General features: G+C 37.4%; 2 protein-coding genes across 2 annotated transcripts; one reads left to right on the plus strand and one right to left on the minus strand.

The window, feature by feature from the left end:
* Nucleotides 1-3,242: 3,242 nt before the first annotated feature.
* Nucleotides 3,243-6,350, minus strand: LOC140184834 (uncharacterized). The gene is made up of 5 exons (XM_072238018.1): nucleotides 5,090-6,350; nucleotides 4,864-4,955; nucleotides 4,677-4,786; nucleotides 4,284-4,572; nucleotides 3,243-3,806 (listed from the first exon to the last, which is right to left on the minus strand). Exons 1-5 carry the CDS (start codon nucleotides 6,348-6,350, stop codon nucleotides 3,243-3,245), a joined length of 2,316 nt encoding a protein of 771 aa, XP_072094119.1.
* A 1,398-nt stretch (nucleotides 6,351-7,748) lies between these two features.
* On the plus strand, nucleotides 7,749-10,694 carry LOC112800890 (legumain). The gene is made up of 9 exons (XM_025843339.3): nucleotides 7,749-8,317; nucleotides 8,414-8,578; nucleotides 8,644-8,800; nucleotides 9,148-9,233; nucleotides 9,304-9,503; nucleotides 9,573-9,621; nucleotides 9,709-9,924; nucleotides 10,018-10,227; nucleotides 10,307-10,694. Exons 1-9 carry the CDS (start codon nucleotides 8,054-8,056, stop codon nucleotides 10,487-10,489), a joined length of 1,530 nt encoding a protein of 509 aa, XP_025699124.1. The 5' UTR covers nucleotides 7,749-8,053; the 3' UTR covers nucleotides 10,490-10,694.
* The last annotated feature ends 1,331 nt before the right edge of the window (nucleotides 10,695-12,025 follow it).

A 12,025-nucleotide genomic window follows, 5' to 3' on the forward strand; every position in this document is an offset into this window, starting at 1 on the left:
TGTTAGGTAATCAATAATTTTTTTAAATAATATGAACAATTATTAATTAAATTAAAACACATTACACTATTAAATTATCCATCTAAATTTTAATATTAAAATAACTATTCAACACCTACTAAAATAAATATTTAATATATTTATTGTTCACGTTATTTATTATTTTTATTGTCTATCTATACTTTTCTTTACTTTTAATATAGATACTTAACACTTGCATGATTGTAAATTGAATCAACACAATCGTGCATCAAATATTAGAATGAGTTGAAAGAATGAGCTTTACTTAGATAGTAAAAAGAAAATTATTTTACTTGCTGCTTAATCACTAACAATGGACAAATGTTCATTTGGTTTCAACACTCACGTCCCTTAGAATACTGATGTAAATTTAAAAGTCTGACAAGATATTTAATTTCTTCAGATTAAGGGGCAAAATAAGAGAAAAAGATTACAATTAGCTCTATCTTCTACATTATTTCTATGATGTGCCGGATAGATTTTAAAGTTAAAAATATGTAATCCAGAATTTTTTTTAGATGTCAAAGAGGGACAAACACCAAAAAAAAAAGATGAAGGAACAACTTCAAAAAGATGAAGGTCAAAGAGAAAATCATGGCCTTTCTTGGCAAGGATGTCGGCAGCAAAATTTGCTTCTCGAAGACAGTGAGACCAAGAGATATATGGCACACGGCTGGCAAAGACAACAATGTCGTCAAGAAGCGAAGCACACGGGTGGGATGAATTATGTCCTTTTTTAATGAAGTTAACAGCAGCAATAGAATCAGACTCAACAACTAGGAAACTGATATTGTTGGCCAAAGCAATTTGTAGACCGCAAACAATGCCCCATAGCTCAGCGTGCATAATAGAACAATTTCCCAGATTACATGTAAAATCTTTAATAAAGTGACCAAGATGATTCCTGAAAATACCTCCACAAGCCGCACTGCTACTCTGAGAAAGGCAAGATCCATCCATGTTGAGTTTGGTAACATTTTTCAACGGAGGTTGCCAAGTAATGAGGCATTCTTCAGTGATCCGAAGTGCACAGTTGAGAAGGTCAGACCTCGAGACTTTGATAATCTCATCAAACCGAGCTTTAACTTGATTCCTTCTTACACGGGGAGATGTCATGTCGCCCTCGAAGATGAATTTGTTTCTGAAGAACCAAATGGAGGAGATGGTAACACCAAAGAGGCAGCACCACTCATCATTCGATGTAAGGTTCTGAAGAAGCCAATCATGCAGATCAAGAAGAAAGAAGTTGTTTATGCCGGCTGCACAGATGAACGGGAGCCAGATGCCCATAGCGAATGGACAGTCTCGGAGGACGTGTAGAGTAGTCTCATCGGTACATGAGCATCTTGGACAAGTTGCCTGAAGGGTGAGATGTCTTTTCCTTCTTTCCACATTGGTGAGGATAGCATTGTGAAACACTAGCCAGAGAAAGAACCGAATGTGTTCTGGTCCTTTCCAGTGCCAGATCACGCTGTGTAATTTACTAGCGATGCCTTCTTCTCCATTCAGCTTTTGGTATGTTGATTTAAAATCGAAAGAGCCGTTAGACGAAGGGTTCCAGGCAATTTGGTCTTCTTACTTCCAAAGGGAGGGCGAGAAAATAGGCACAATCTTCTGGATAATCTCATCAGGCAGCTAAGTAGCGAGCCTATCATAATCCCAACTACTTGAAATAGTTAAAAAATCCATAAGTTTGTCTTCCAAATTAATAGGCATACAAACCTGATTAGCATATGGCGCAAGAGAGCCAATATTTGGCACCCAATTATCATTCCAAAAATTAATTTTGAAATCTTTTCCAATACGCCTAATGTAGTTTTGCTGGACATTATCCCAAGACTTGCGTATGCCCTTCCAAAGATTTGATTCATTCCTCCTCCTTTCCACCTTAGGAATAATATCAGTACCACAACCATATTTAGAGCAAAGGATTCTGGCCCACAGAGAGTCTCTTTTTTCAATAAGACCCCATCCAGCTTTAGTCATGAAGGCACAATTTATTTTTTCCAAGTGGCGAATCCCGAGTCTTCCCAGTTTTTTTGGGGAGCAGACTTTCTCCCAGTTAATAAGATGGATTTTTCTGGAGTTTTCTGAGTTTTTCCAAAGAAAGTTCATACATTTACGATTAATCAAATTATAAGTAGATGAAGGAAGTAAAGCATATTGCATAGTATAATAAGGAATAGAAGATATAACAGATTTCACCAGGGTACATCTCCCTGCCAGGGAAAGAGAGGAAACTTTCCAACAATTTAGTCTGGAGTTGATCTTGTTGATAATATCACCATATGTATTATTAGAGACTTTTGAGTGAAGGAGAAAAACACCCAAATACTTTCCAAGGTTATCAGTTCTGGAAAAATGAAGAAAGTTACTGATTTCAGATCTGACATTGTGACCTATATTTCTAGAGAAGAAAATTCTAATTTTCTCTTGACTGATTTTTTAACCGGAGCTGACACAAAAGCTTCCAAGCACCTATTGATAATATCGACTTGCTCCAAATTTGCTTCTGTAAATAAAATGAGGTCATCAGCGAAGCAGAGATGAGAAATATTAGGAGCATCCCTTTTAAGACAGATGGGTTTCCAAAACCCATGCTGGACAGCTGCGCCGATGAGCTGAGACAAGCGTTCAATGTATAAAACAAAAATATACGGAGAAATGGGATTGCCTTGCCGAATTCCTGTAGTGGGCGTGAATTCGTCTAGCTCTTCTCCATTCCATAAAACTCTCATCTTAGCAGAGAAAATACAATAGTAAATCAAATGAATAATATGCTGAGGCAACCCAATGTCGGAAAGAGTATCGTAGATAAAACTCCACTTGAGTCTATCATAGGCTTTTTCAAGGTCAATTTTGATAGCCATCCACCCTTTCGACCCCTTTTTGCTTCTCATAGAATGAATAATCTCCTGAGTAATAAAGATATTATCCGTACTGTGCCTCCCAAGTACAAAACTGCACTGAGTGGGAGCAACTAATTTTTTCATGACTTTTCTTAGCCGATTAGCAAGAATTTTGGTAACAATTTTGTACGATACGTTGCAAAGGCTAATAGGGCGCATTTGCTTGAGGCTCGTCACCTACTCCATTTTTGGAATAAGAGTAATAAGGGTCTCATTTAATTCCTCAATTTTTTCGGGATTAGCAAAAATTTGGTTCACTAAAGAGCACAGGTCAGGACCAACACGATCCTACTGGCTTTGGTAGAAGATAGCCTAGAGACCATCCCTACCCGGAGCCTTAAAGCTCCCAATATGAAAGATAGCTTCCTTAATATCCAGCTCAGAAATGTTCCTGCCAACATTATGCAAATCCTCTGCATTAAGCTGAGGAAAAGCATTATTAAGGACAAAAGGGTGATCGGGAAGAGAATCATTATATAGATCAGCATAAAAGGAAAAAGCCATATTTTCTAGAGCGTTATTATCAGTTATAAGGCTACCAGTAGAGTCAAGGAGAGATGTCACCTTGTTTTTTCGACGTTTAATCATAGTTGACCCGTGAAAGAACTTTGTGTTGCGATCGCCGAATTCAATCCATTTACACCTGGATTTCTGGTACCAGAGAAGTTCCTCATGATTGAGCACATTTTCATATTCCTTCCAGAGATCAATTTGGAGCTTCTCAAGAAATTGATTATTGTCCTGAGAAAGGCTTGAATTTATACCATTCAGTCGTCTGAGAAGAGTTCTTTTTCTTTTAAAAATATCTCCAAAAACATCATGATTCCAATTTTTTAGAGAATTTTTGAAGCTTATTATACCATCAGACCAAGAATCCTGCACATTCCAAGAATTTTCAATCATTCTGTGAAAATCAGGGTGAGGGATCCAAGCAGCAACAAAACAGAAAGGTCTTCTGTGTCTATTGTAAAAGGCTTCAGTAGAGAGTTGGAGGCAAATGGCCGTGTGATCATACTTGAACTTCGGTAAATGCTTAAGGCTAGCTTCGGGGAAGGCCAGCTGCCAGTCATGGTTACACAGACCACGATCCGATCTCTCGACTAAATCACCCCTTCTTCAAGTGAAAGGCCAGCCCATATAACCTAAATCCACCAATCCGCAATAAGAAACGCAACTTTGAAAGTATGAGCAAGTTCCAGAATTAGCACTACGAGTACTCCCTTGTCTTTCATAATCATGAAGAAGAGCATTAAAATCTCCTAAGATGCACCAAGGAAGATTGATATTGGCTGCCAGGGAACGAAGGGAAGTCTAAAGGAATCTTCTATTTCGACATTGTGGGCTGCCATAAACAGCAGAGATGAGCCAGGTAGCAGCATTATTACTGGTAAGCCTAAGATGAACAATTTGCTGATTATGTTCTAAAATATCAACTTTCCAAGAACCTGAGTCCCATAGGCACCAAATTCCTCCCAAATGACTATTAGCTTCCACAATAAAGGAACTATCAAATCCAATTTTGTCACGAACAGCAGCCCCACGCGAACCACTTATATGAGTTTCAAGAAGAATAATGAAATTTGCATTATACTCTCTTCTAATATCTCTAATAAGAGTAGAAAAAGTTTTCCCTCCAGCACCTCTACAATTTCAACTTATAAAATTCATCACAAAACAAACAGAGAAGGGAGCATCACCAAGGACAAAAATCAAGCCGAGACTTGAGCCTGGGTTCTCGATTCAGACTTATCCGAGGAGTCAGCCCCATTATTGGAGTTCTTCCATACAATGAGAGACTTGACATCGTTTGGAAGTCTCCCGACGTTTGCCCCTGACTCGTACCCTAACTCCATTGGCTTTGAAGAGAAACCAGTAGAAGGGGAAGCAATCATAGGGTTAGAACGATCACATAGTCTTCAAATTAAATCTTTACCTTTTTTGCAGCAACATCAGCTTCGTATTGCTCCCGCCCTAACCGACGCATGTAATTCATAATGACACCCTCCATATCTTCAACTTCAGGATCTTTAGATTTAGGAGCAGGGAAGGGAACATTCTTAGGAGTTGCCACCGAACAGGAGGAAGGCTTGGTAGTGGCATGGACTTCACTAATTTTTCATTCTGGGCTAGCCCAACTTTATTAAATAAAGGTTTCTTACCCATTTGGGGATTTTTGCCAGCACCTTGCTTTAGAACTTTTTTTTGAATGGGCTGGGAATTTGCTTTCTCTTTTTGGACCTTATTAGGAGAAGCCCAATTATTGGTAATACTTGAAGATTTGCCTTCTGCATGTGGTTCACCCTCCAATGTGATTAGTGCACTTTTTTCATGCAATGCATTAAATCTTGACCCATGTTTCTTTCCCTGATTATCTTCCTCATTAATAGACCTATGATTATAGAAAGAATCATGTCGTTGATTGCTTCCAGGATTATTAGGATTATTATTGTCATTTTTCCTTCTAAGTGGTCGTTTGACCATCATCCACGGCCCAAAACAAGGAGGATCTTGGTTATTGCTTGAAACGCTTTGATTGTGTGAATCATGAGACTTTCCATTTTGGTCCGTGGAATCAACGTGATTCTGATTATCAGAGTTGATATTCTCCTCTTCTCCATCAGCATTGACTTGGCTCACCGGTTCTTCCACCGGAGTTTCATTATAATGATCTAATCGGTGGCCATATTTTTCACAGGAGAAGCAGATTTGATGCAAACTTTTATATTCAATATTTAGGACCTCGCCAAAGACAGAAATTCTGGGAACTAACTGCTTTCTCAGATCAATCTCGACACATATACATGCAAAATAACCTCTAGAATGAATTGATGTAGTGCGATCGATCTTAAGCATGTGGCCAATAGTTGAACCCACTCTCCAAAGAAATCTATGGTTATAGAGTTCGATCGAAAGGTTGGGAATACGAATCCAAACAGTAACTTTTCTGACTTTTTTCTCAGAAGATAAAAAGAAGGGTCTCCAACGTTGGACAATAAGATAGTGACCGGCAATCATCCAAGGACCTTCCATAAGGGCATGATTATAGTCACCTTCATCTGCAAAATGAACAAAAAAATAGTCACGATCCATGTCGATAACATTAATCTTACATTTTTTAGCCCAATCACGTCGGAGGGGTTGCTCCATGAATCCTAAGCCTACTAGTTTGTCCATAACTTTGACCATGAGAGCAGCATGCCAAGGTTTGTACCATTCATCGAATTCATCTTTGGATATTGGAATATTGGGACATGGATCAAAGGGCTTCTCCACTTGATCATCATTCTCAGTAGTCTTGCACCACTTGTCTTCCGGGTTTGGCTCATCTTCATCGATGGGATCAGCAACAAGGTCCTTACCCTTGACACTGGGTCCAACAGGTTTGAGTAGAGACTCCTTATAAGACACTTTAGTTATCATAGGAGTATCTCAATTCTGATGGTTAATATCCATATCATCACTAGTGTTAGAATATAATTAGGATCAATTAGGATTATTTAGCATATCTGAATATTTATTATTAAAAAAAACTGCATAAACTCTCTAAAATGGGTGCAGATGGAACTGTCGGAAGGAAGCGCAGATGGAACTGCCAGAAGAAAGCGTAGACGGAACTGCCGCTAGTCTGAAGGAAGCACAGATGAAACTGCCGCTAATCTGAAGGAAGTGCAGCCGGAACTGTATTATTGAGTGTAATCAAATTGTCTATTTAAGTTGTCTATTCAGGATGTTTGGAATGGTACAAAAGGGTATTTATAGGTACTAAGAGAATCGAAATAATAAAGACGTAATATTTTATAATAAATATTCAGATATGCTAAATAATACTAATTGATCCTAATTATATTCTAACATCCTCCCTCAAACTCAAGTGACAACATTTGAAACTTATTTAAAATAATGAAATAAAAAGAAAAAAACTGCATAAACTTTCTAAAACAGGTGCAGATGGAATTGTTGGAAGGAAGCACAGACGAAACTGCCGGAAGGAAGCGCAGATGGAACTGCCACTAGTCTGAAGGAAGCGCAGCCGGAACTGCCGCTATTTGAAGGAAATGTAGATGAAATTGACAGAAAGAAACGCAAACGGAATTGTCACAGGGAAACACAGACGAAACGCAGACGGAACTACCACAAGAGAACCCAGATGGAACTGGCACGAGAAAAAACAGACGAAACTGCCACGAGAGAACGCAGACGGAACTGCCACGAGAGAACGCAGACGGAACTGTCACGAGAGAACGAAAACTATATGATTTCTTCATGAGAATAGATAAGCAGCGGATGACAATGGTATTTAATCATTCGATTCGAAAAATACAAGATAGAAAAAATAGACTAATTGGTGAGGTTAAAAAACATCAAAGTGACAAAAAGAAAAAAAGAATGACATAGAAAAAATGTAAAAATTACGGTAATTTCACATCAAGTAAAACAACCTATCCTCTTCAAGGAGGATACCATGGCTCTGATACCATATTAGAAAGGGGAGATAGAGCAATAGAAAAAATATTTGAGTATTCAAGTTGTGTAGAATGATACAATATAAAAGTATATTTATAGGTATTAAGAGAATAAATAATACTAAATAATACTAATTGATTCTAATTGATCTTAATTATATTTTAACAACTAGTTCGATTAAGATCAACATAATCTCTTGTTTTGACTTTCTTTATACTTCGTTGAACTAAATCTTCTTCTTGACGAGAAACCCTATCAGAGATTTCCATCAAATTAGTCTACGTATGTAATCCAGAGTTAAAACTTGTGAAATGCGCATACAAGATCAGCTGTTAATTTTTCTCAATTTTTCTCACAATTATTGGGCAACATATCTAAGGGGAGAGGAAAACGCAAGTTAGCAGCAGAAAATTTTGACAAGTCAATTAAGGCGATACAATGCAACAAAGAGCAAGTAGCATTTCTCTTATATTAATATTATATAGATATACAGTACAGGTGTTGATGGCGTAGTGAGTGAAGGTCCCAAGACTTAACGCGTGTCAACCTCTTCTTTTGCATGGCATCTTGTCCCTAACCCCAACACCATGTTCTTATAAGCTCCCCCCACTCCCCTCTCTCATGCTATCCACCACTACTCTTGTACCTTCTTTGCTGTAATGGCGGTTTCAGCTGTTTCTGTTTCCAGCAAGAGGCCAATGTCAATATCATTATTGTCCTCCTGGATGCTCTTCGCGGTGTTCTTGCACACTGCACAAGCCACCAGACTGCTGGATTCTTCCAACTGGGACCCCAAGATTCTGCTACCTTCCCAGCTGGATAATGAATCCGCTCCTGTTGATGACCAAGAAGAAGAAGCAGCTGGCACCCGATGGGCGGTTCTTGTAGCTGGTTCATCTGGCTTTGGCAATTACAGGCACCAGGTCTCTTCTCTTTCATTCTTCCTAACCTTAATCACTTATGAATGGATGAATTATGTGTAATTATGAAGTTAATTAGACAATTAATTACTACTGCAGGCGGATGTGTGCCATGCATACCAGCTGCTTAAAAAGGATGGCCTGAAAGAAGAGAACATAGTGGTGTTTATGCACGATGACATTGCTACTGACCCCTTGAATCCTAGACCTGGTGTCATCATTAACCATCCAGAGGGACCTAATGTCTATGACGGAGTCCCCAAGGTATATATTTCAAACTATAATTAATGGGATCATATATAATATTCTCATTAATTATGTTATTGTAGGATTACACCGGTGGGAACGTGACAACAGAGAACCTGTTTGCTGTACTTCTTGGGGACAAGACTAAACTCAAGGGTGGAAGTGGCAAAGTAATTGACAGCAAACCCAATGACAGGATATTCTTCTTCTACTCTGATCATGGAGGCCCGGGAGTCCTTGGTCAGTCATTCACATTGGTTTACTTTCCTTTGATATTGATATATGACACATTCAAAAAAGGAAAAGTATAGGAAGAGAATGAAAATACTAAATAATGTGAATAATAGATATATCGGATGTTTATTTCATTAGGTGTATATTTCATTAGGTGTACGGATGATTATTTTAATATTAAGATTTAGGTGGATAATTTAGAGATCTAAGTATGTTTTTATTTAATTGGTGGTTTTATTTAATTTTAATTGGTGGTTTTATTTAATTGGTGGTTGCCCATATTGTTCAAGATAGTTATTGTTTACCTAGCACACCCAAAAAAAATCAAAGCTAGTAATTTCTTGTTCGATCAGGGATGCCAAACTTGCCATACCTGTATGGGAAGGATTTTGTTGACGTGTTGAAGAAGAAGCATGCTGCTAAGGGTTACAAGGAGATGGTAAATACATATATTTCAATGTTTCATTGTGTTGTATTGAAAACTAAGGGTGAATAGTATGTATGTGTAGGTTATATATATAGAAGCTTGCGAAAGTGGGAGCTTCGTTGAGGGTATTATGCCAACTGATTTGAACGTTTATGTGACAACTGCATCCAATGCAGAAGAGAGTAGTTGGGGAACTTATTGCCCTGGGATGGATCCTGCTCCACCCCCAGAGTACATCACTTGTCTTGGTGATTTGTACAGCGTGTCTTGGATGGAAGACAGGTACTCTTCTTCTCTATTATTTCTTCCTCTCTTTACAAATTTAATTATGTTTATATGTAATGTGTGCAGCCAGACTCACAATCTTAAAAAAGAAACTGTGCAGCAACAATATCAATCGGTAAGATATTTCTATCTAACAATATTATAACATCATATTCATATTGATACATGATAATCAGCAAGGTTTCTTCCTATTGTTGTGCAGGTGAAGGAACGGACTTCTAATTATAACAACTATGCGATTGGTTCTCATGTGATGGAGTATGGTGATACCAAAATCAAAGCTGATAAGCTCTCTCTCTTTCAAGGCTTCGATCCTGCATCCATCAACTTCCCTCCAAACAACAGCATCCTACCACCACAGACCCCTGTTGAAGTTGTTAACCAGAGAGATGCAGATCTTTTCTTCATGTGGCAAAGGGTATATAAAATAAAATAGAATAAAATAATGCTCCTTTTCCTATCAACTCAGCTTATGATGAACAGTGCGAGTTGGTTTTTGTTCTGTTTACAGTACAAGAGATTGGAGCAGGGAGCAGAAGAAAAGGCACAAGCCCTGAAGGAGATTAGAGACACAGTGAATCACAGGAATCATATAGATGGCAGTGTGAAATTGATTGGTACTTTGCTGTATGGACCTGGAAAATCATCCTCAGTTCTGGAATCAGCGAGGGAACATGCTGGTCTGCCTCTTGTTGATGACTGGACATGCTTAAAATCAATGGTATATACGGGAGGCAGAACATGTTCAATTTGTTTTTTGGGTCGGATTCTGATTGTGTTGTGAATAATGGTGATTGCAGGTTCGAGTGTTTGAAAGTCACTGTGGATCATTGACTCAATACGGCATGAAACACATGAGAGCATTCGCGAATATTTGCAACAGCGGTGTCTCTGAAGCATCCATGGAGGAGGCTTGTGTAGCAGCTTGTGGAGGATATGAGCCTCGCGATTTACATCCATCAAATAGAGGCTATAGTGCTTGATTCTGCATACTGCCAACTTCTCTGTTCTTGGTGCACTATGGATCGGAATGTGGATTTCCAAATCTATGTGCAACTATAAATAGATGTATCAATAAACATAGTTTCCCTATGCGGCTTATGCTTATGTATTTGTGGCTCGTCCTTTACGTGTAACTAGCGGAGCAGCCCCTGCATTCAAATAATAATGTATATATGTTTTCCATGAGGATATGGTTATAAAAGGGCAAAGAAGAATGCAATCATAATATAAAAAGCATAAAATTATAAATACGGGAGTTATCAATTTTTTCTATAACCCTCGTATTTCATACGAAGAACACAAAACCATAACACTGGTTTATATGTCTGGAAAGTTAATACAAATCTATTTAAGCATGAATTTATTATAACTAAGCAGATTGACCTCGATTAGAATGTTAAACAGAAATCACAGCTAATGAAAAAACATACCATCCATAAGACAAGTGTGATTTTGTTCCCTGCACAAACACTTCACCAGAAGTCTTGGTGGAATGATGCAAATTACCCGAAGGAAAAAAATTCATAATTTTCAATTTAGCTTAAAGCATACAAATATATTTATTATTGATCAAGGACAAAGGAAGTTGTTTTAAGACCTGCAATGGCACATAACAATGTAGATTTCCCCACCTTAGCAAGTCCCATAATCAGAGTCATTGTACCAGGTAAGTCATAACCGATATAATTGAACTCTTAATAACATCAGAATATTCTCTTTTGCCCTTTATAGTAATAGTCAAATTTCTCCACAAAAAGAAGCACCGACAACATCGAGTTTTTGCCATATTGAAGACAATATTGAGTTTTTGTCATATTATTGATGACATTGTCTTATCCAAAATTGATTTGGATGTATTTTTGTTCAAAATTGACTTGGTCTGTACTTGTTTTAAACCGAGTTTGTTTGTGTATCGTCATCGTTAAGTAATTTCGATTCATTCGGAATTTAATTTTTAGTTCATTTTAAATGTAATTTCGGTTTATTTTTGAGTGAATTTCTGATCATTCAATTTTATTTGTTTGCTTGTTTTCCAACGCAATCATTAAGTAATTTCGGTTCATTCTAAATTTAAAATAAGGTACACTTGGTCTGTGTTTATTTTAAAACGAGTTTGTTTGTGTATTGTCACCATTAAGTAAATTTAGCTTATTCAGAATTTAATTTTCAGTTCATTTCTAAGTGAATTAAGGTGCATTTAGTTTCGTTGTTCTACACAATTCAAAACTGTTCCTCCTCATATCCTCTCTTGAGAGAAATAAAATCAAGAAAAATAGAAGAAAAAATCAAACAAAAAAGAAGAAACAAGAATAAAAAACTTCTCATCATATTCTTCTTCTTGTCTTGTTCATCTTCTCCTTCTTGTTTTTTCTTCTCATAATTTTTCTTGTTTTAACTTTTTAATAATAATAAAAACATGAAAAAATCAGGCAAAGAAGAAAAAAATGCATAATGATGCAAAATCACTTGATGGATTTGAATGTGTTTTTGTTCATGATTCAATTTTGTTTGTGTGC

This window comes from Arachis hypogaea, chromosome 5 (assembly GCF_003086295.3).
Source record: "Arachis hypogaea cultivar Tifrunner chromosome 5, arahy.Tifrunner.gnm2.J5K5, whole genome shotgun sequence".
Taxonomy (NCBI): domain Eukaryota; kingdom Viridiplantae; phylum Streptophyta; class Magnoliopsida; order Fabales; family Fabaceae; genus Arachis; species Arachis hypogaea.

Bases quoted from the DNA above. Each gene is read 5' to 3' on its own strand.
- LOC112800890 (XM_025843339.3), top strand. From the start codon at position 8,054: ATGGCGGTTTCAGCTGTTTCTGTTTCCAGCAAGAGGCCAATGTCAATA. The intron at 8,579-8,643 runs GTATATATTTCA...ATGTTATTGTAG, and splicing joins TCTATGACGGAGTCCCCAAG to GATTACACCGGTGGGAACGT. The intron at 9,925-10,017 runs GTATATAAAATA...TTCTGTTTACAG, and splicing joins TTTTCTTCATGTGGCAAAGG to TACAAGAGATTGGAGCAGGG.
- LOC140184834 (XM_072238018.1), bottom strand. From the start codon at position 6,350: ATGATAACTAAAGTGTCTTATAAGGAGTCTCTACTCAAACCTGTTGGA. The intron at 4,956-5,089 runs GTAAGAAACCTT...CTAAATCTAAAG, and splicing joins TGGCAAAAATCCCCAAATGG to ATCCTGAAGTTGAAGATATG. The intron at 4,573-4,676 runs GTCTGAATCGAG...TTGAAATTGTAG, and splicing joins GGGGCTGACTCCTCGGATAA to AGGTGCTGGAGGGAAAACTT.